Genomic DNA, 23,108 nt, shown 5'->3' on the forward strand with positions numbered 1-23,108 from the left:
ACCAAAGAAACCGCCACCACTGCTGCCACCATAGTAACCGGATTCATGGTATTTGTTGTAACCGCCATAATAATTGCTGCCACCATAACCACCATGACCATAACCTCCTGGATAGCCACCATGTCCATATCCGCCAGGATAACCACCATGGCCAAAGCCGCCGCCATAACCACCATGACCATAGCCGCCGCCATAACCACCATGACCATAACCGCCGCCATAACCACCATGACCATAGCCGCCTCCATAGCCACCATGGCCATAACCGGGATAACCATAACCACCACCATATCCTCCGGGTCTGTAACCTCCACCATAACCGCCATAAATGCCCTTATTTATTCCAACCCCAGCCGAGAAACCAATTCCAATGCCACCACCCAAAAATCCCAAGGTGCGGCCCTCGGCCTTAACGGGCACCGGTTCTGGAGCAGGGGCTGCCAGGGAACAGCATATCAGGCACAAGACCACAATTGATTTAATCTACAACAGAATAACACATGTCAAGTTATTTATATTTTTCTGCAAAATATCTTCAACTTACAATACGTTGCATGATGGATCCAATTGCTCCCACACTCTAGGCTTCCTTTTGCTTCTGTCAAAATTCTGGTTTCAACTAACGACCATTCCTTTGTTCTACTCTAATTTATATGGAGTAAAAAATGGAGAAGTGAAGAGAGAGACAGAGAGCGACATACGTCAACTACTGCTATATTGTTTTTTTGGCTAAAAGGAGAACTGAGCAAGAACCCTGGGAGAGCAAAATCTCCACAGAGTAACGGAATAGAGTAACTCTGAAAAAGAGTTATGATCTGCTCTGACTTAACTGAGCTTGTGATGTGCGTGTCTTGTACGAATTCGGCAAAAAAAAAAAAAAAAAAAAAAAAAACAGAACAATTGCTTGTCAGCTACACATAATCGCACATGCCGGCCACCCGGCACACACACATACAGTTAAACCTCTTACAATGGAATTAGTTTTGCATATCAAGGTTAAGGTCTTGGGAGTTGATTTTGATTTAATTGATGTTTTTTGGATAATTGATTTGAAAATTGAAATTGTAAAAAATATTTTTTGTTTTGGTTCACATGCTGCTTGTAACGAATTGGGTAAGCTTCGCCAATGTTACACGAGCGATTTGATGCTTGACAGTTAACAACTTAATTTGAAATTGATTGGAACATAATACGATTTTAATGGTACTCGAGGAGCATTTTGTGAATTAAAATGTGTCGAAGAGATTGACATACAATTTTTACAATTGAAAGAAGAATTGAGAAAGACATAGGGGATCCCTGAACTTCTTTTTCTAGGGTTAGAAGATCTTTTAAAGCTAGAAGAGCATCTCGAACCCTTCTATAGCTAGAAAAGGGTCTAATGCACTTCTGTAGCTGCTAAAAATCTTCTACAGCTAAAAAATGTTCGAAAGCTCTTCTATAGCTAGAGAGCAGTTTAAACTCTTCTAAGGCTTTTTATTGTTAAAGGAGCTTTTAAAGCTTTTTTTTATAGCTAGAAGAATTTCAAAGGTCTTTTATAGCTAAGAGATCTTCTAAATCTTGCCAATAGTTAGAAGAGCTTCTAAAGCTCTTCTATAACTAAAACAGTTTTTTAAGTTATTCTATATCTAGGAGAGCTTTTAAAGCTCTTTTATAGTTTCTAAAGCTTTTCTATAATTACAAGAGTTTCTAAAGCTATTTTCTAGCTTGAAGAACTTCTAAAGCTCATATAGTTAAAAGAGCGTTTGCAGCCTACCTATAGCTTGAAGAGTGTCTAAAGCTCCTTGATACCTAGGAGAGTGTCCAATTATTTTCTATGCCTAGAAGAGATTCTAAAGCTCTTCTATAGTTAAAAGAGCTTCTAGATATCTTTTATATCCAGAAGAGCATCTAAAGCCCTTTCATAGCCATAAGAGCTTCTAAAGCTCGTTTATAGTTAGAATCTTCTAAAGCACTTCTATAGCTAAAAGAGCCTCTTACAATCTTCTATAGCAAGGGGGGCATCTAAAGCTCTTCTATAGCTAGAAGAGATTCTATAGCTAGAGAAGCTTCTAAATCTCTTCTATATATAGTGGAACTTATAAAGCTCTTTTACATATAGTAGAGCTTTTCTATAGCTTAAAAACCATCAAAAGATCTTCTATAGCTAGAAGAGCATCTAAAGGTCTTTTATAGCTGAAATATCGTTAAAAGTTTGTCTATAGTTTCTAAAGCTCTTCTGCACCTAAATCTTCTAAATGTTCTATCTTCTAAAGCACTTCCATAGCTAGAAGGGCTTCTACAGAGCTTCTAAAGGTCTTTTATAGCTAAAATAGCGTTTGGAGCTTGTCTGTAACAAAAATAATTACCAAAGCTTTTTTTATCAAGAAGAGCTTCCGGAGCTTTTCTAAAGCGAAATGCCCTGGTAAAGCTTTTATTTAGCTGGTGGATCTTCTTAAGCTTTTCTGGAAGAGCTACTAAAGCTTTTCTAGAGGTGGGAGAGGTACTGAAGCTTTTCTATACCTGCAAGAGCTTCTAAAGTCAGATAACACTCTGTAGTTGTTCTATATTCGAATAGTCTTTTGAAACTGTTTCACAGTCAGAAGGAGACTTGAAGCTTTTCAATATCTAGTAGGCTTTTTCAACATCTTTAAGACAATATCTACTGAAGCTTTTCTAGAGGTGGAAGAAGTACTGAAGCGTTTCTATGCCTGTAAGAGCTTCTGAGCTGTAAAGCTCTTCTAAAGTCAGTTTAAAGGTTTTCCATAGCCGAATAGTCTTCTGAAGCTGGTCCACAGTCTGAAGGCCACCTGAAGATTTTCAATATCTAGTAAGCTTTCTGTAACTCTTCTATTGCTAGGAAACCTTCCGAATGTCTTTCATGCCTTGAAGGCCATCTAAAGCTATTCTATAGACAAAAGACGCTCTGAAGCTCTTTTATGGCTATTGTCGGTTTTCTATTGATAAAATATATTCTTAGGGCCTACCCATGGATATGATTGTCTTCTATGGAAGATGGTTTCATGAAGGTCCTCATGATGGTCTCCTATTGATTTAAGCTCTTCTGAAGATCTCCTATAGTTAGAGATAAAATACCTTTTATAGGTCTGCTGTACATAGAAGAACTTCTATAGGTCTTCTTTACAGAAATTATGTTCTGAAAAACTTCTAGAGACAGTCCTTCCAGAGAGCTCTTATTTGAAAAAGACCTCCAATTACAAAAAACAAAAAAACTATTGAAAGATTCCACAGATTAGTTTTATGAATAATATTAAATAACCGATTCATACACATTATTCCAGACCCATCTGTTGCCATGCATTAATTCTGTAAATATGAAGAGCGCAGCTTCAAAAATATTCTTCACCACAATTGACGACGACAAGTTGATGACGAAATCAAGACAAATTGTTTTTTCATTTGGGGAACTCCCAGATTTCGGAAATGACCATCAAAACGAGAACACTAATTGGAAAAAATTTCACAGGGCCTCCAACTCAAAAGAATATTTTTTGCCAGAACAAAGCCACAAAAAGACAATTCACATACGAGTTGTTTACTTAGCCAGGTGAATTAAGACACAAACAATTTGACAACAACATCAACAACTACTACAACAACACCTACCTCGGTAAAATACCAAGCTGCCAGTGCGCATGTTTAAACGTTCTGCTCAACATCCAACTAAAGTCGATTAAGATACAATAAAGAAGTGAAGAATACCGTACGTGTTCGGCATAGCATCCATCCACCTTCTTGCAGTGGCCGGTGCCGGTGCTAGGGGTGGGGTTGTTTGTACAATGAGTAAGCCATTAGATGTTGATGGGAATTTCAATTTAATCCAATGGGTAATGTACCACGACACACCGTCGTACCGCGGCAGTGAGAGAAGATCTATTTAAACGATATCAGATACCTGGAATACTTTGATGGGTGGAATAACCTCTCTGCAAATGATGGTAAATCCGATATGTCTGTCTGTCCGTCTGTCGGAGATATTAACAACAATTTAAATAATATTTTCGTTTTTTATTAACATGATTAATATTTCAAATAAATGTTTGAATAAGCTATTTTTGGAAGGGAGGGACTTTACTTCCGCCATAAAATAAAAAAAAATCTGACATTGTTACAGGTTTCAATTAAATCTCTTTTGGGAGTGTTTGAAAATTAACGAAGTAGTTGGGAATATGAGTGAAATTTATAATACATAGACAAACAACACTCTGATAGCTTCCTGGAAATTCTGAAGGACGATCAAACCTTAAATGCAGATTTTTTAACGAATGTTTTTTTAAAGACCACCAGGGCAGTGAATCTTGATTTTTTAAAGAATATTTTTGGATGGATTTAAAAAAAAAACTTAAGACGGTCCTCCATCCAAGTTTTATATTTATGGGAGACCTTCAGTTGGTTCTCTATTTATGGAGGACCTACAAAGAGTCTTCTCCAAAAATCCATATGAGATTTTCATAAAGTCTTCTATCTGTAGAATCCTTCAGAAGATCCTATTTCCAAAGGAGAATCGTGGACGGTCTTTTATTTATAGAAGAAGAAGGTGCTATACCCAGTGGAAACATTTAGAAGGACTGTTATATACATGATACTTTCGGAAGGTCTTCACGGATCCTACACAATTTTATTTTTAGAAGACCAAAAGGTCTTTTATCTATAGGAGATTTAAAAAGTAGAGAAGGTACCCTTCGAATGGACATATAGCCATAGAACCCCTTCCGAATATGTGAGATCGGCGGAAGGTCTTTAATTTTTAGAAGGCCTTCTGAAATTCTTTTATCTATAGGAGGCCGCCAGAAGGTCTTTTATCTCTGGTATAGAATGGCGTCTGTTTTCAACAACAATTTCTGTAAAAAATCTTGCTATAGTTTTTACATTTTTACATTCGGGAACAGACCAAATATTTTCTGCAGAAGATATTGTTATCGACACTATTTTTTATAGAAATTTGTGTAATGTCGGTTATCGACCATATTTTCTGAAGATAATTCTGTAATCGACAATATTTTCTATAGATAATTCACACATTTAAAATTGACTCCTGTTATCGGCAATATTTCTTACAGATAATCCTGTTATCGACAAAATTTTTTGTGCAAAATCCTGTTACTGACAATATTTTCTATTGAAAATCCTGTTATCGACAATATTTTCTATAGGAAATTCTTTTATCGACAATATTTTCTATAGGAAATCCTTCTAACGACAATATATTATGTAGAAAATCCTATCATCGATATTGTTTTTACATTATCGTCATTATTATCGATATTATTTTTTATAGATACTCCTATTATCGATAGATATATATTATAGATAATCCTTTTATCGCCAGTATTTTTATCGACAATATTTTCAATAAAAAACTCCTCTTATCGACAATATTTTCTATAGAAAAATCTTGTTATTGACAATATTTTCTATGGAAAATCTTGTTATCGACAATATTTTCTATGCAAAATTTTGTTATCGATAATAGTTTCTTTAGAAAACCTTGTTATCGATAATATTTTCTATAGAAAATCTTGTTATCGATAATATTTTCTATAGAAAATTCTGTTATCGACAATATTTTTTATCAAAAATGTTGTCGATAACAGTTTATGTAGATAATCTTGTTATCGAAAATATTTTCTATAGAAAATCTTTTTATCGACTATTTTCTATAGAAAATCTTGTTATCGACAATATTTTCTATAGAAAATCTTGTTATCGACAATATTTTCTATAGAAAATCTTGTTATCGACAATATTTTCTACAGAAAATCCTGTTATCGACAATATTTTCTACAGAAAATCCTGTTATCGACAATATTTTCTACAGAAAATCCTGTTATCGACAATATTTTCTATAGAAAATCCTGTTATCGACAATATTTTCTATAGAAAATCCTGTTATCGACAATATTTTCTATAGAAAATCCTGTTATCGACAATATTTTCTATAGAAAATCCTGTTATCGACAATATTTTCTATAGAAAATCCTGTTATCGACAATATTTTCTATAGAAAATCCTGTTATCGACAATATTTTCTATAGAAAATCCTGTTATCGACAATATTTTCTATAGAATATCTTTTTTCTTTTAGAAAATCTTGTTATCGATAATATTTTCTATAGAAAATCCTGTTATCGACAATATTTTCTTTAGAAAATTTTGTTACCGATAATATTTCCTTTAGAAAATTTTGTTATCGATAATATTTTCTTTAGAAAATCTTGTTTTCTATGGAATATAGAATCCTGTTATCGACAAAATTTTTTATAGAAAGTCTTGTTATCGACAATATTTCCCATGGATAATTCTGTTATCAACATTGGTTTCCATAGAAAATCCTGTTATCGATTATATAGCAAATCTTGTTATCGACAATATTTTCTACAGCAAATCTTGTTATCGAACAATACTTTCTTTAGAAAATCTTTTTATCGACAAAAATTTATTTAGAAAATCTTGTTATCGACAATGTTTTCTATACAAAATCCTTATATCGACATTGTTTTCTGTAGAATATCATGTTATCAACAATATTTTTTATAGAAAATCATGTTACCGATTATATTTTTAGGGAATATCCTGTTATCGATTTTTTATAGAAATTAATGTTATTGTCGATATTATTTTTTCCATAAAAAATCTTCTTATCTTTGGTCTGTTCCAGAATCTGAGAGAATCTACTAGTTTTGCAAATTTCTCCGATATCATAAAGGAAAAATCGGTTATCGTGGTAAAAACTTTTACATTCTTGCAGTTCTGGAATAGATCACATGATATCACAATATTTTTTGTAGAACTTATTGCTATCGATAATATTTGGCAGAAGTCCTATTGAAGATCTTCTACTTATAGGAGGCTGTCAAATGCAAACCGACTATAATAGACCTTCCACTTAGAAGGTCTTCTACAGATACCCTATTTTTAGAAAATCTCGTTGAAGTATTTATATTGTTCTGGGAATTCCCCATGTGTCACACGTCACAGAGTTTATAAAACTCTACTCGAATTTAAGATTTTTCCCATTTTTTTGCTTTTGTTGTTGTTGTCTGTTTATTTGACATAAAAGTTAGTCAAGTGTGGGATACTTAATGATCATTTCATGTTTTCTTTACTTTTATTTTCATCGGTTGTTTGTTTGTTTATTTGTCGTCACTCTTTCGTAGAAGACAATGAACGTTTTCAATGTTAAGTTCACGATTAACTGAAAAAACAAAAACAAAAGCAAAAAATGGGACATTATTAAAGTTGGTCTTAATTTTTTAAAGACATGCGATGTTCAAAAAGAGAAAAAAATTCCATGTGATTTTGGGGAGTCGCTATGAAAAGTTGACATACAGGTGGTACTCTATAAAGGGGATATAGTAGGGTTGGACGTAATTTGTACCCAAAAGAGAAGTGTTTTTTCCTCTAAGGGCGATTTTGAAGGTTAATGGGGTGTTATCGATTCCCAAAAATTTGATTTTAAAAAAGAAGTATGCCTTCTATGGAGGTCCCACTGTACCATGTATTAAATCATTAGTGCAAATATGATTAAATCTCCAGCGATATTAAAATGAAAATTTTCAAATTATAGAATATGCTATGAATTAGGTCAGTAACCCAGGTTCGTAAAATACGCCATGCCATCCATGGTGGCAATGGGACTTTTTCAACATTGTGTGAAGTTCGTTTATTCAGTGATGAATGAATTGCTGCATGCCGGAAAATTTTGAGAATATTTCCGCTCTATTGTTGTTGAAAAAAAATATGAAAAAATGACTAAAATAAAGTAGGGTGATTAGATGATCTGCCACATAATGAAAAGGTGAGAGATTTGTTTGCCAAGCAAATAGTACAAATTGTTTACCCGGGAAATATGCTAGACTAGAAGATTTCTTATAAAATAGCTGGAGATAAAGAAGACGTCAAGCAGTGGACAAACAGCCATTGATCTAAAGTGTTCGACAATTCTAAAACAACTATGGCAGCAAAGGTGAGAATCCTTTCTTAGATTCTTAAAATATTTTATTCTAAATTTTCTGTTTCCAGATTATCATTGTATGTGTGGCCTTGGCCGTAATTTCCCAACTCAGCCGGGCTCAACAGCAACCGAAGGCGGAGGGACGCAGTTTTGGTTTGGGTGGAGCGCCTGTATTTGCTCCCCCATTAATTGGTGGAGGAGGACGGGGTTATTATGGCTCCTATGGCCAGAGCAATTCGTTTAGCAGCAGTTCCAGTTCGAATGCCTATGGACAGTTTGGTAGCGCATATCCCGGTTTTGGTGCCTATCCTGGTCCCGTAGGTTATGGTGGTTATCCTGGTTATGGCGGTTATGGTGGTGGTTATGGACTGGCAGGTTATGGCGGTTACAATGGCTACAATGCCTACAACAGTTACAGTGGCTATAATGGTTATGGCGGTGGCTCTGCGTACGGTGGCTATCCCGGTTATGGTGGCCTTTATGGTGGCGGTGCTTTCGGTAAACGTTAATGAAACTAAAGTGTTGTTAAATATTTAATTTAAAGAAGAAGAAGAAAAAATAATTGAATAAATATTGTTAAGTTTTTTGTAGAAAATTATTTGACCCTGAGGTGGCGTTTGAAATTGGGTTGGGAGATTTGTGGTAAAAATGTTGAGAAATAATCAGGCATGTCACAGAATGTAAAATCGTTCAAGAGTGAAAACGAAAACGGTTTTAGCTTCTCTAAAAAACGGAAAACGCAAAAATTTTGCGTTTTGATATCACTTTCAAAAAGCAGGGTGAAATTGAAATGTTTAGTGATTTTAACGTAAAAAATAAAAAAAAATAAATATTCCCTACAAATGTTATGTAAAGCACAGCTAACATTTATAATTTTTATTGTTTTCTTTGGTGTATAAACAAGAATTCCTTGCAAACACCTAAAACGGCTTTTAAGTACACCAATTGTACGTTCAATTATGTTACGCGCTAGGGTATGTTTTTTGTTAAATTTGTGCTCCTTTGTTCCTACACTAACATCCCTATATGGGGTCATTAGGAATGGTTCCAATCCATAACCAGAATCCCCCAATAACCAAGAATTTCTGTCACCATCTTCATATTGATTTTAAAAAAATTGTCTTGCCCCACTTAAATTCCTATTCCGTAACATCTTACCCCATCATGGTATTTTCATAAGCTTTCAATCGATACCCATATTGTCTATATCGGGTAAGTGGGTCCGGGTCCAGGCGGAGTCTTGATCCCGGACTTTCGGGTCAAAAATCTGGGGTCCCGGGTCCGTCCCCCAAGAAAAAAATAGTTTCCCGGGATCAGGTAAAAATACCTACCTCTGGAAAAAATTTCGAAAAAATCTAAGAGTTTTTACTAAACTAGAGTTGTTCCAATTTTTTCCAAAACTAAAACAAAAGCTTCTTTATTTAGCCGATAATAAGTTATAAATCTGTAGAAATAAATTATTATTAAAATAAATTTGAAAATAACTCATTGCTGGTGGATCCTTACTCTGCATTTGAGTGAGATAAAGGATCTGATGCGTTCCTCAATGTCCGGCGACGAATTTTTTCAGTAGACCGCTGATTTATTTCTTCATCCATTACAGCAAGTATTGAAGCCCCTGGCATTTTTACTTTTGGTGTTTATATTATAAAAAACAATTTAAACTCCTTTTTTAATTGTCAATAATTTGTTTACGATTGTTTTTTTCATGGAGTTACCATATTTTTATTTCAAAAATGTGAAATGATTTTTTTTCCGGATTAGTCAAAACGTACGAGTGCTGAAGAAGCAAAAGCAAATCGTAACGATTTGGAAAAGGTGAAATAAATCGATTTCGTAAAACTTTTGTGACATGCCTGAATGTTAAAAAAAGTTTTTACCGTCGGCAATATTTTCCACAGAAAGTATTGTAATCGAAAAAATTTTCTCAAGAAAATGATGTTATCGATTATATTATTTATAGGAAATGCTGTTATCGATAATGATATCTATAGAAAATACGGCTATTGAAAACATTTTTATAGAAAATTTTGTTATCGAGAATATTTTCTACAGAAAATATGGTTATCGACAATATTTTCCATAGAAAATATGGTTATCGGTATTATTTTCCATAGAAAAAAGTGTTATCGACAGTATTTTCTGTAGAAAATATGGCTTTCGTCAATATTTTCTATAGAAAATATGGTTATCGACAAAATTTTCTATAGAAAGTATGGTTATCGACAATATCTTTTACAGAAAATATGGTTATCGACAATATTTTCTATAGAAAATATGGTTATCGGTACTATTTTCCATAGAAAAGTTTGCTATTGACAGTATTTTCTATAGAAAAAATTGTTATCGGTAGTATTTTCTATAGAAAAAATTGTTATCGGTAGTATTTTCTATAGAAAATATTGTTATCGACTGTACTTTCAATAGAAAATCATGTTATCGATAGTATTTTCCAAAAAAAAATTTGTTATCGACAATATTTTTATAGAAAATATTGTTATCGACACAATTTTCCATAGTAAATCCTGTTATCGACTTTATTTTCTATAGAAAATCCTGTTATCGACAATATTTTCTAAAGGAAATCTTGTTATCGACAATATTTTCTAAAGGAAATCTTGTAATCGACTGTATTTTCTATAGAAAATCTTGTTATCGACAACATATTCTATAGAAAATCCTGTTATCGAAAATAATTCTTATAGAATATCCTGCTATCGACAATATTTTATAAAGAAAATCTTGTTATCGACTATATTTTCTATAGAAGGTCTTGTTATCGACTATATTTTCTATAGAAGGTCTTTTTATCGGCATTATTTTTATAGAAAATCCTGTTATCGACAATATTTTCTATTAAAAATCCTGTTATCGACATTATTTTCAAGAGAAAATCCTGTTATCGACATTATTTTCTATAGAATATCCTGTTATCGACAATATTTTCTATAGAAAATCCTATTATCGACAATTTTTTTCCGAGAAAATATATATTTATTCATATTCCAACCCAAAAACTCCCTACAAACAAACCTGTAGCACGATAACAGTTACTCCAAATACTGCAACAGTTACTACGACAAAAACAGGTCAAAAGGTAAAATAAAAAAACTATTAAAATTCATATTCCAAATATGGCCGGCTAATGCTATTTTTTGGAGGTCAATAATCTTTAATAAGAAATGCCCTAATCCGCATAAATAAAACCACCATCGATGCTGATTCATCATCGTTGATCTGGAAAACACCAAGTCCATCGTGATTGCTGCTGCAAATCATTTTTTGAATTCAAATCAATAATGTATTCCAGTTTGTCAGCTATTTTTTGAATCTATTTCACGTGCATTTTTGTCTGCTAACTCGCCACCAATGATTTTTAAGTTTTAATTGATAAAATTGGTTGAAGTTTTTTCTTTTTGGCAAAATTTTATGGACGCACAGCATCTAACTCTCCCTCGCTGTATATCTGTCTGTCTGTGTCACACTCTTGGACTGTGTCGCCAAAAAAAGAAAACCGGATTTTTTCAGGGGCACACAACACAAACTGGACGACGGCAAAGAAAATAAGAAAAAACAATGTAAACAAAAATACCTCGGACTTCCATAATGTAAACCGCTTCATTTGAGCCATTAAATTCGACAAACAACAACAACAAACAACGACAACAGACAAAAACTAAACCTACTTATCGGATTTTTCGATTTTTGTTCGTGGTTACGGTGCTTGTGTGTTTGATGGAATATTGGAGAGTTTAATGAATGATTGCTCGTTAGGGTTGTCATGGAAGGAAGGAGGAAATGGAAAAAATATCCAAAAATAATGCCAGAAATTAATTATAATTAATTTCTACAGAAAATCTTGTTATCGACACTTTTTCTATAGAAAGTATTGTTATTAAACAATATTTTCTATAGATAATGTTGTTATCGACAATATTTTCTATAGATAATCTTGTTATCGACAATATTTTCTATATATAATCTTGTTATCGACAATATTTTCTATGGAGAATTTTGTTATCGACATTATTTTATAAAGCAAACATTGTTATCGATAATACTTTCTTCAAAAAATCTTGTTATCGGTAATAATCTTTTTATAGAAAATCTTGTTATCAACAATATTTTCTATAGAAAATCTCGTTATCGACAATAGTTTCTATAGAAAATCTCGTTATCGACAATATTTTCTATAGAAAATCTTGTTATCGCCACTGTTTTCAACAGAAAATCTTGTTATCGACAATATTTTCTATAGAAAATCTTGTTATCGACAACATTTTTTTTAGAAAATCTTGTTATCGACAACATTTTCTTTAGAAAATCTTGTTATTGACAATTTTTTCTATAGAAAATCTTGTTATCGAAAATATTTTTTTAGAAAATCTAGTTATCGAAAATGTTTTCTTTAGAAAATTTTGTTATCGACAATATTTCCTTTAGAAAATCTGGTTATCGAAAATATTTTCTTTAGAAAACCTTGTTATCGAAAATATTTTCTTTAGAAAACCTTGTTATCGACAATATTTTCTTTCGAAAATCTTGTTATCGTCAATATTTTCTATGGAAAATCTTGTTATTGACAATGTTTTCTATGGAAAATTTTGTTATCGACATAGAAAATGTCGCTATCGATAATATTTTTTATAGAATCCCCTGTTATCGACAATATTTTCTATTAAAAATCTTGTTATCACCAATGTTTTCTATAGGAAACCGTGTTATCGATAATATTTTATGTGGAAAATCTTGTTATTGACAATATTTTCTATAAAAAATCTTGTTATCAATAGTAAATTCTACAGAAAATCTTGTTATCGAAAATATATTCTGCAGAAAAATTTTGCTATCGTTAATATTTTTTATGGAATTTTTTTAAAGTCTTGTTATCGTTAATAATTTTTTATGGAAAATCATGTTATCAGTAATATTTTACCCCCGAAAAACATTAGTCGCTTTCTAGAACTGGCATCCCTATAATGGTACGCATGCACTAAAGTAATTCGACTAACCTTTTGATCAGCATCCACTTATTTTAATGTCAACATATCCCATCAGCATGGAGGGCTCATCAATGGAAGGAAAAGACATAAAAGTACATGGCAATATGGAAGCAGGTTTAGTTTTTTTCCAGATCGCCATAACGAAGGTTTCAACCCAAAAAAAAAAAGAAACGTAAAATTATTTAAAAATTTAGCAAATTGCAATAGTAAAGTGTTAAACCTACAAAAAAAAGTTATAAATAAAAATAATTAAAAAACAATGAATCTAATAGTGAGTAACAAATGAAGTGATAATTAAAAGGAATTATAAAAACAAAATTATTTTTCGAAAATTTCCTTAGAAATGCTGTCTTGGTGTGTTACTTGTGTTGTTGGGCTGCCTTTCCGTGTCCTGTGGCAAATTAAAACTGGTGGCCTTTAAGGGACCCCATGGCGGATTTTTGGGAGTGAAATACCGCAAACCTAAGCTGTTGGGTTTCAAACATCACGGCTTTGGCGGTGGTTTTGGTCATGGCTTGGGACATGGCTTCGGCCATGGATTTGGTCATGGACTTGGCGGTTTCGGCGGTGGTTATCACACATCGTTCCATAGCTCTGGTGGATTTGGCGGTTGGCTGGGAAGATGAATTGACTCCGAATTTAATTTTATTGTTTATTTAATTATTTTGTCTTCGTTGATTTTAGTTATATTTATTTGAAAGTACAATATTTTATAGTTTTAGTGTTCATATTTTCATTAAATGCAGAGAACAGTCGATTGTAATGGTGTAGAGAATGTTGAAAATTATTCTATTTAAAATAATTTTAATATAAAGGACATCTTTATCATCGACTGTATTCGGGTCTAGATCCATTGTTAAATTATACATATCAAGTTTAAATAAAGTAAATAATTAATTCAAAATTAATAAAAATAACTTTTAATAATTAAGGAAAATTTTCACAAAAAATGTGGAACGCTTCACGATTTTGCGTGTCATCCTTGCGCAGGGGCCATGCTAATCTTCTCTGTATCGTTCCAATTTTAGTATATGTTCTGCCGAAGCAAGAACGAAGTTCGGTGTTTTAAGAAACTATTTGTACGTACGTTTAAACGAAAGCGCATATGAGAATTATAAAATGCCTCTTAGTCGTCTAGTGTTGGCTTATCACACATTGGAAACGTTGAACTCAAGCATTTTCAAGGGTTGTTTTCTTCAGGTAGCAATGGTAAGGGGATCTACACAGGGCAGATGTGTGTGTGTGTGTTTATTTTTGTGGACATGTATTAAACGTTTACGTATTTTATGTAAAAATCTTACATCGTACGAATAGCTATTTTGGCAGCAACGTCTACAACGGGGATGTAGCTCAGATGGTAGAGCGCTCGCTTAGCATGTGAGAGGTACGGGGATCGATGCCCCGCATCTCCAGAAGGTAATTTTTTTCTAAGATTTAGCGTAAAAACGAAGACTACCAGTCTTCTGTTATTGTTTTTATTAAATTATTTTATTTTCAATTTTTATTTCACATTGAAAAAAAAAAACAGAAAAACATATTGAAACAACACAAAAAGGTCAACGGGCTCAACCGGGATTTGAACCCGGGACCTCTCGCACCCAAAGCGAGAATCATACCCCTAGACCATTGAGCCTCATAACGGTACTTTGTCCGTTCACATACAGCAGCAATGTGGTCGGCGTGCATAAACAAATCACATTTCCATTCACAATAACAGAAACAAAATAGATGGCAATAATGTGAGTCACAATAACTTCAATGAGAAAAATTAGTTCACTAGGTGGGTTCACAATCACAAATTAATTGGCGTACAAAATTGTCATGACACATCAATGAACCCATAGAATGAAGCAGTATTTTATTGGTATCTTCCAATTTTCAATGTTTAAAATGAAAATTTCGAATTGTAGAACAGAGAAAAAATAATTTTACTTTTAACCATAAAGTGACCTGGGACTCAATTCATCTATATCTATAAAAGAGGCAAATGTTTCTTTGTTTATAATTAATAGACTCGAAAACCGCTGAACATATTTTCCTGCGAATTTCCAAGTATACTACAACATCGCCTGAAAGTAACATAGGCTATGTAAATTTTCGTAATTCCAGTTGAAACTGAAGATGTAGCATCAAAATCGGTGGTACCTCCCAAAAATTTAGATTTTATATACACATATCTATTGACCGATTGCAGTCCCCAAATTTGGAATGTGTAACGGAATTTGAAACAAAAATAAATTTGCCAAATTATATTGAAATCAGTTCAGATTTGGATATAGCTCCCACATAGATTTTCAGCCGATTTCGTGTATTTGTTACACCAAACACGCTATTTATATTCGATTCCAATAAAATTCGGCATGAGTGACTAAATTGGGTACAAAAATATATTTGTCAAAGTATATTCGAATCGGTTCAGATTTAGATATAGCTCCCATATATATTTTCGACCGATTTTGTTTATTTGATGCACCAAACACGATATGTATGTTCTTTTTTAATGAAATTTGAAATGAATGGCGGGATTTGATCAGAAAATAAATGTGCCAAATTATATTAAAATCGGTTAAGGTTTGGGTTAGCTCCCATATACATATATATTTCGGCCGATTTTATGGATGTTATGTTCCAAACACGATATGTTTGTTCGATTCCAATGAAATTCAGAATCTGTGGAGGAATTTGTTTACAATAATAAATTTGGAAAATTAATTAGAAATCGATTAAGATTTGGATGTAGCTCCCATATATATTCACGGCCGATTTCACATATTTCACTCACCAAACACGGTCTTTTCTTTATCAAACAATTTCGGTGAATATTGTACCTAAAATTGCAAAATTACCGAATATAGGGAGGTACTGATATATGGTTTCTGTACTAAGACCTGGACCTGCATAGACCTTGACAATTTCATAGACTGTAGTTCCCATTACGAACTCTAAATACGAAAATTGAAACAATTCCGGTGAATAATGTCGCTAAAACCATCAAAATACAGAATATAGGGAGGTACTGATATAAGGTTTCTATACGAAGACCTGGACCTGCATAGACCTTGACAATTTCATAGATTTTAGTTCCCATTACGAACTCTAAATACGAAATTTGAAACAACTCCGGTGAATAATGTCGCTAAAATCATCAAATACCGAAAATTGGGAGGTACCGTTAGATTGAGGCTAAACGAAGACATGGGCCTGCATAAGCAATTTTTTGACATAGGCTGTAGTCCTTACTACGAACTCTAAATACGAAGTTTGAAACAACTCCCGTGAATAATGTCCCTAAAATCATCAAAATACCGAATATCGGTAGGTACCGTTATATAGGGGATATACGACATCGTGGACCTGTATAGACAATACTCTTCCAGGAGGTAAACTACTCAGAATGAACTCCTTATATGGATTTTCAGACAATTTCATTGAAAAATTTGGCTACAATAATCAAATTACCTAATATCGGGGGTACCCTTATATGGGGCTAAGCGATATCTTGGACCGATATAATCCATCTTCGAACTTGACCTGCCTGCAGGCAAAAGACTGATCTGTGCAAAATTTAAGCTTCCTAACTTTATTCGTTTTGACTCTAGCGTAATTGCAAAAGACGGACGGACAGGGCTACATCCTCTTAAAATCTTACGCTGATTAAAAATATATACACTTTGTTATGCCTAAAAATTATTATTTCGATGCAAAAAAGCAAAAAAAAAAAAAACAAAAAGAAAAGTGACCCACACTACAAACATTTCTGACCTCGGCTACAGAATAGCTTGCAAAAAATCAGCTTATAAAAGTCTTTTATTACTTTTACTACTTAAAGTAACAATTTTTAACTCTTCAATTAAACCCAAATGTCAAAAATTATGCCTCAACTGCTGTGCCCATTGAAGAAAATTAACAAAACAAAAAAAAATGAAAGATGTCATGCCAAATCACCCATTCCTGTTTAACATCTTAAACGGCTCTCTCGCTCTCGTTCTGTTAAGCCATTAAATTAATTAAAACTAAATAAATGCTAGGTTACGTCTAGAGAGAGCAATCCCATGAAGTTTCGTTCAAATGTCTTATCTTTATGTCTATCGACAAAGAGAAACAGTTACGTTTTCATATGAGTGTAAAACAATCGAAAAATGTTGCCTTACAACACTTCACGTTTACGTTTGATTAACTGCAATACCATGTGTTCTAAAAACGCTTGTTTTCAATTTGGCGATTTTTGACCACAAAACAGTTGAAACATTGTGTTATTTGATTTGTCTCTTGAGTTGTTGTAGTGTGTAGTAGTGAACTCTCGCATGAGGCTCAATGGTCTAGGGGTATGATTCTCGCTTTGGGTGCGAGAGGTCCCGGGTTCAAATCCCGGTTGAGCCCAGCTTTTTAAATTTTTTTTTAAAGAAAAATATCCTTCTTAAATTTTTAAATTATATTAAAATTTAAAATTAATTACTAGGGATGTCATGGGAATTTATTTTGATTCTCCCTAAATGTAAGTGGATAATTTAATGCTGCTCGATATACATGTGAATGTGCACATGAAAGTATTCGTAGACTATGGATGTCTATTAACTTACATTCCGTGACCACCAGCCTGTGGTTCCTTGCGATAACTTCATTTAAACCTGTTAAGTGATTCTGTGTTGTTGTGTTGGGGAGATGGTCATTCGGATTCTCCCTTTCGAAACAGCTTCATGCCAAGAATATCTTCTTCACATGTCCAATGAAGATATGTAGTTCAGCATGTGTTTTTTGTTTATCATCTTGTGTGTGCATGAATAAGTTTGTGTATGTGCTTGATATGTCCATCCATCCATTATCCTCCGGGATATGTTTATTTTGTATAGTCTCAGTGGAAGTTGTACAAACGTTTGTTATTCTATGAACTACATTCAAGTAGATGATATAGCTCATGGGGGAAGAGGGATGGATACTCTTGGGTGTTTACCAGACGTCCACACTTGAGAATATGTGTGTGTGTGGTAGCGAATGATTGTTGTGGCTGTTGCTTTTGCAAGGAAATGGCATTGCTGATGTTTGTTGGTGTGTTGTTTGGTTGCTTGTTGTTTTGAGTGGAGGGGGAATACCATGTTATTTTGTTTATTCTCAGTTATGATGAAATCAAAACATTTACATATTCCACAAATGAATCTTGAAGAATAATTCATCATCACTTTTCACAAAAATATATGTACTTAGAGGAGATGGCTGACAGCTGTGTTTATTAACTTAGCACTGTCTATAAAAAAACTGAAATGGAATTGCAAAAATGGCGTCTTTCCGCTCTTTTGCTATCTATTACATTTACACACGCATTGATCTTAATCTACTCAGTAGGTTCATCACACAGTTGTATTTTTTTGGCAGTGATGTCAACTTAACAATTCTACTACAAAATTATTTATTGAATAACAAAAAACGTTATTGTGGACTTTATAAGAATATAATCTTGTTGGCAGACTTTTGGAATAAAAAACAAGTTAAAAAGTATCAATCGATTTTGCCGACAGATGTATACCCTCAATCAATGTTCGATTATCTAAATCTATTATGACTACTGTTTTGATTATTCAAATTGTTGACCCTCTATGGAGTAAGTTCCGAAAGAATGGGCCAATATTGTCCATTTCGTATTGGATGTAAATAAATATGATATAAATATTGCAACTTGCCAGATTTGGACTATATTGGCTATTTCCTTCACTTTTTATGAGATATGTGATAATTTATAGAAAATGTTAAAATATATGGTCTGTTCCAGAACTGCAAGAATGTAAAAGTTTTTACTACGATAACCGATTATGTTATCGAAACGAATTGCAAAACTAGTAGATTCTTGCAGGTTCTGGAACAGAGCAATAGTCGATAGAATCATTCTATTTTCATACTTCATCTAATACAGACAAAAATATTGGTATGGGCAAAATTACAAGAATATCGAACATTTATGTCCAATTCCAATTCCATATTCATCTGAGGTTTCTGGTTGAGAGAAATATGTAGAAATAGCTACTTGTAAAAAATCGCGGACAGAAAAAAGGTATTGAAAATTGTGACCCTTTGTGGGTGAGATATCAGAAGGGGGTCGCAGATATATATCATCTTCACAACAGATCTTGTGTTAGAAAAAATGTTTGTATGTGTAAAATTTGAAGAGAATTGGATGCTTATTTCGCATTCTTTGAGCGTTTTGTTTTTAAAAAACTTGAACCCTATGTGGGGTAGGTAGCAGAATAAATGGTCCGATTTCTACCATATTTATAAAAGATCTTGTGTTGATGGACATTTTGAGGTATACCAAGTCTGAAAGGAATCGGATGTTAATTTCGCGTTTTATGAGCTCCATGGATATTCAAAATTTTGACCCTTTGTGAAGGAGGTGCCAGAAGGAGTTGACCGATATATCCCAACTTCACAGCAGATTTTTTTTCAGTAGAAATAGTGGGAAGTTTGAAACTTGGAGAGAAGCGAATGCTTATTTCGGATTTTATAATCCTTTTGGTTATTCAAAACTTGGACCCTTTGTGGGGGAGGTACCAGAAGGAATAGTTCGACCGGTACTACCTATAACAGATTTTGTGTTGATGGAAATTTTGAGATATACCAAGTCTGAAAGGAATCGGATGTTAATTTCGTGTTTTATGAGCTTCATGGATATTCAAAATATTTACCCATTTGTGGGGGAGGTACCAGAAGGAGTGGACCGATGTATCCTATCTTCACAGCAGATCTTGTGTTAGTAGAAATAATGGGATGTGTGAAATATGAAGAGAATCGGATCCTTATTTCGGATTTTATAATCCTTTTGGTTATTCAAAACTTTGAACCTTTGTGGGGGAGGTACCAGAAGGAATAGTTCGACCTCTACCATCTTTATAGAAGAACTAGTGTTGAAAGAAATACTGAGATGTGCCGAGTATGAATGGAATCGGATACTAATTTTGCGTTTTATGGGCTTCATGAATATTCAAAATTTTGACCTATTTGTGGGGGAGGTACCAGAAGGAGTGGACCGATATATTCCATCTTCATACCAGGTCATGGGTTAATAAAAATATTATGATGAGAGTAATTTGAAGACAGTCGGACTCTTACCATACATTTTATAACAGTTATACCTATTCAAAATATGACCCTTTGAGGGAGAGGTACTTGATGGAGTGAACCGATCTTGTCCATTTTCGCACCTGACCTAGCACTGATGCAAATATTAGGATTTGCAAAGTTGGAGCAAAATCGGATTATCCTTTCTCGTTCTGTGCAGTAAATTATTTTATTTGAAAATGTTGACATTTTGTGTGGGAGGTACCAAAGGAGTGAACCGATATATTCCATTTTCATACCAGACCTTGGGTTCATAAAATATTGTGATGTTTGTAATTTGAAGACAGTCGGACTCTTACATCACATTTTATAACAGTTATACCTATTCAAAAATGTGACCCTTTGGGGAGAGGTACTTGATGGAATGAACCGATATTGTCCATTTTCGTACCTGACCTAGCACTGATGCAAATATTAGGATTTGTAAAGTTGGAGCAAAATCGGATTATCCTTTCACGTTCTGTGCAGTAAATTATTTTATTTGAAAATGTTGTCATTTTGTGTGGGAGGTACCAGAAGGAGTGAACCGATATAATCCATTTTCATATCAGACCTTGGGTTCATAAAAATATTGTGATGTTTGTAATTTGAAGACAGTCGGACTCTTAAATCACATTTTATATGAGTTATAATTATTCAAAATGTAGACCCTTTGTGGGACCTAGCACTGATGTAAATATTAGGATTTGCAAAGTTGGAGATAAATCGCTTTATCCCTTTTCTTTCTGTGCAATAAAATATTTTTTTTTTTTGAAATTCGACCTTTTGTGGGGGAGATACCAGAGGGAGCGGACCGATATTGCCCATATCCGAACTAAATCTAAGTTTGATAATAATATTATGATGCACCAAGCTTGGACAAAATCGGATACTCCCTTCAAGAGTTATCGTGCCCACCAACCAGATAGACAGACGGACTGACGGTCTAAAGAGACCTAGGGTCTAGGCCGTATCAAATGATATATACCCTCTAGCCATATGGCTGAGGGTACAGATATTTTTTCAACCAGAAAAAAAAACAACAATTTCAATCAAATTATATTTTTCGGAAAAAATAAGGCTCAAAATAGTACGTATGTACTTTACCTATGTGTATTAAAACTTAAAATGCCGGCCATGTATCACACGATATGTACAATTTCTATATATGGAAAATTGGTAACATGGTAGAAGAATATAGGTAGACGCATCGACACAGCTGCTGTGATAATGAACTGTCAAACCAATTTTGGAATTGAAAATGTTTAATGAAAAATTATTTAAATTTGTAAAAATTGTTGAAAAAACGCGAAATATAATAACCTCCGAATGACGTCGTATAAGAAAACATATAAAAATCTACTTATATTTGAAAGAAAATTTAAAATTTTTTTGACATATCAATGTTCCCCATGCGTTGATGCATCTACCTGTATTCTTCTACCATGATTACTTATGTTAAAAACATTTCGTCTGATAGAGCCTTTAATCTACTCAGTAATTTCATCACACACTTGTATTTCTTTTACAGTGATACCAACTACTACAATAATTATTTTAGCAGTAACAAAAAACGTTATTTTGGTTATTAGAAGAATATAATTTTTTAAATAGAAAATTACTTCCTTAAAAGTTGCTGTTACTTTCTTAAACTCTAAGGACTCATATAAGGCATTAGAGAAGTATAGCTCTCTGAAAGTCTCCTTCATCATCTTCTAATGCAGTTAAATTTACTATTTCTATCGATTCACTGAAGTTTAATGAGGGGTTTTTCTTCAAGCTTTCATTACCCCTCCTTATAACTTATTAGAGTGAAAAATTCCTACCGAAAATTTGCTATTTTTATGCCCTCTAATGTCCCCCTACTAGTCTGCCCTGATAATAATATTGTAACTGCTATATTTCCCACTGATAAACGTGGTCATCTCTGGCCATGCAGAGAAAAACTTGTGAAACTAATGATAACAAATATACACATGTTGTGGGACTGGTCATCAATTGGTTCACAACCTCTCCCACACGAATGGTAAAGAGAGAGAGAAAACTCTACCTCTCTATTATTTTCCAGGGTTCTGTTATTGCTTTTTGTCGACGTATTTGGATAATGTTGTGTTGTTGTTTTTTGTGTCTCTTCACCAATTGTTGTTGTTTTTTTTTTCGTTCTCTTCCATTTTTCTCTCAAATATTTTCAATTAAAAATGAATTGTTTTCTTATTGTCTTGGCCATAATGGATGGATGGCCGGTGTTTATTTAGGTCCAAGTGTAAAAATAATAATGAAGATGATGCTCCTCCTGCTGCTGATGTGAGGATGATGCTGCCGATGACTAAAGGAGCATAACGAACTTTGCACAGAAAATAATTTGCAATATCTACAAACAATCCTAATATTAATGTATACTCGTCTGACCAAGAATTTAAAAAAAAAGTTTGAGCCTTCATTCAAATTTCTAAATAATTTCTTATCTCCAAAAAAACTTTCTTTTTGTGATTGTAAAATTAAAACAATGACAATTTCTTGTTAAAAATTTCTTGCAAAGTTTCTAATTTATACAGTAGGGAAAATATGACAGCTTTTGGAAAGTTTGTCTCTGTCCATTTACATATCCTGCTGATATGATAATTCACATGAAGTCTTCTCCTTCTCATCCCATTGAAATGAAGTCAAAAAGTATATCGGGCTCAACCGGGATTTGAACCCGGGACCTCTCGCACCCAAAGCGAGAATCATACCCTAGACCATTGAGCCGCATGGCAACTCTGGCCGGGTACTTACTTTTAAAATATATTGTAGATTTTATTTAATTTGTATAGGTACTTCTCCATATATCCCCCTTATTCCCTGAACTCTTTGTCGGAGACTCTCGATTCGCCTCAGTCAGTTTGTTGGTGTTCATTTTCTGCGTGCTCTACAATTCTCAGATATATCCATAACCAAACGGGAAAATTTATGAGCCATTGAAAGCTTTGTTGATATGAGTTGTGGTTTCGTAAGAATTTTAACTGTGCCCAGCATGGACTTCCTGCTTAACTTATTTTCGAATCTCCGAAAAATTCGCTAGAATT

At 33.5% G+C, this 23,108-nt stretch overlaps 3 protein-coding genes and 4 non-coding genes across 7 annotated transcripts in view; 3 read left to right on the forward strand and 4 right to left on the reverse strand.

Moving 5' to 3' along the window:
• The window catches only part of LOC101901565 (acanthoscurrin-2), an 883-nt gene extending 167 nt beyond the window's left edge, over positions 1-716 (reverse strand). The window contains exons 1-2 of the mRNA XM_005178488.4: positions 545-716; positions 1-483 (exon numbers count right to left, since the gene is read on the reverse strand). The exon at positions 1-483 is cut by the window's left edge and continues 167 nt beyond it. Coding sequence (XP_005178545.1) covers positions 1-483; positions 545-556 — 495 coding nt within the window. The 5' untranslated portion in view covers positions 557-716. The remainder of the gene's footprint in view (positions 484-544) is intronic.
• Positions 717-7,589: 6,873 nt separating this feature from the next.
• LOC131800663 (peroxisomal membrane protein PEX13-like) lies at positions 7,590-8,522 on the forward strand. The gene is made up of 2 exons (XM_059118249.1): positions 7,590-7,966; positions 8,023-8,522. The coding sequence occupies exons 1-2, from the start codon at positions 7,955-7,957 to the stop codon at positions 8,461-8,463; spliced, it is 453 nt and encodes a 150-aa protein (XP_058974232.1). The 5' UTR covers positions 7,590-7,954; the 3' UTR covers positions 8,464-8,522.
• A 4,464-nt stretch (positions 8,523-12,986) lies between these two features.
• LOC101887268 (keratin, type I cytoskeletal 15) lies at positions 12,987-13,714 on the forward strand. Its single transcript, XM_005178490.3, has 2 exons — positions 12,987-13,228; positions 13,299-13,714. Exons 1-2 carry the CDS (start codon positions 13,217-13,219, stop codon positions 13,581-13,583), a joined length of 297 nt encoding a protein of 98 aa, XP_005178547.1. The 5' UTR covers positions 12,987-13,216; the 3' UTR covers positions 13,584-13,714.
• A 188-nt stretch (positions 13,715-13,902) lies between these two features.
• On the reverse strand, positions 13,903-14,009 carry LOC131800681 (U6 spliceosomal RNA). Its single transcript, XR_009341496.1, has one exon. It is a non-coding gene; the product is annotated as a U6 spliceosomal RNA (small nuclear RNA).
• Positions 14,010-14,518: 509 nt separating this feature from the next.
• On the reverse strand, positions 14,519-14,590 carry TRNAP-UGG (transfer RNA proline (anticodon UGG)). Its single transcript has one exon. It is a non-coding gene; the product is annotated as a tRNA-Pro (tRNA).
• Positions 14,591-17,265: 2,675 nt separating this feature from the next.
• On the forward strand, positions 17,266-17,337 carry TRNAP-UGG (transfer RNA proline (anticodon UGG)). Its single transcript has one exon. It is a non-coding gene; the product is annotated as a tRNA-Pro (tRNA).
• A 5,383-nt stretch (positions 17,338-22,720) lies between these two features.
• Positions 22,721-22,791, reverse strand: TRNAP-UGG (transfer RNA proline (anticodon UGG)). Its single transcript has one exon. It is a non-coding gene; the product is annotated as a tRNA-Pro (tRNA).
• Positions 22,792-23,108: the final 317 nt, after the last annotated feature.

The sequence above is a fragment of the Musca domestica genome, unplaced genomic scaffold (assembly GCF_030504385.1).
Source record: "Musca domestica strain aabys unplaced genomic scaffold, Musca_domestica.polishedcontigs.V.1.1 12, whole genome shotgun sequence".
Classification (NCBI taxonomy): Eukaryota; Metazoa; Arthropoda; class Insecta; order Diptera; family Muscidae; genus Musca; species Musca domestica.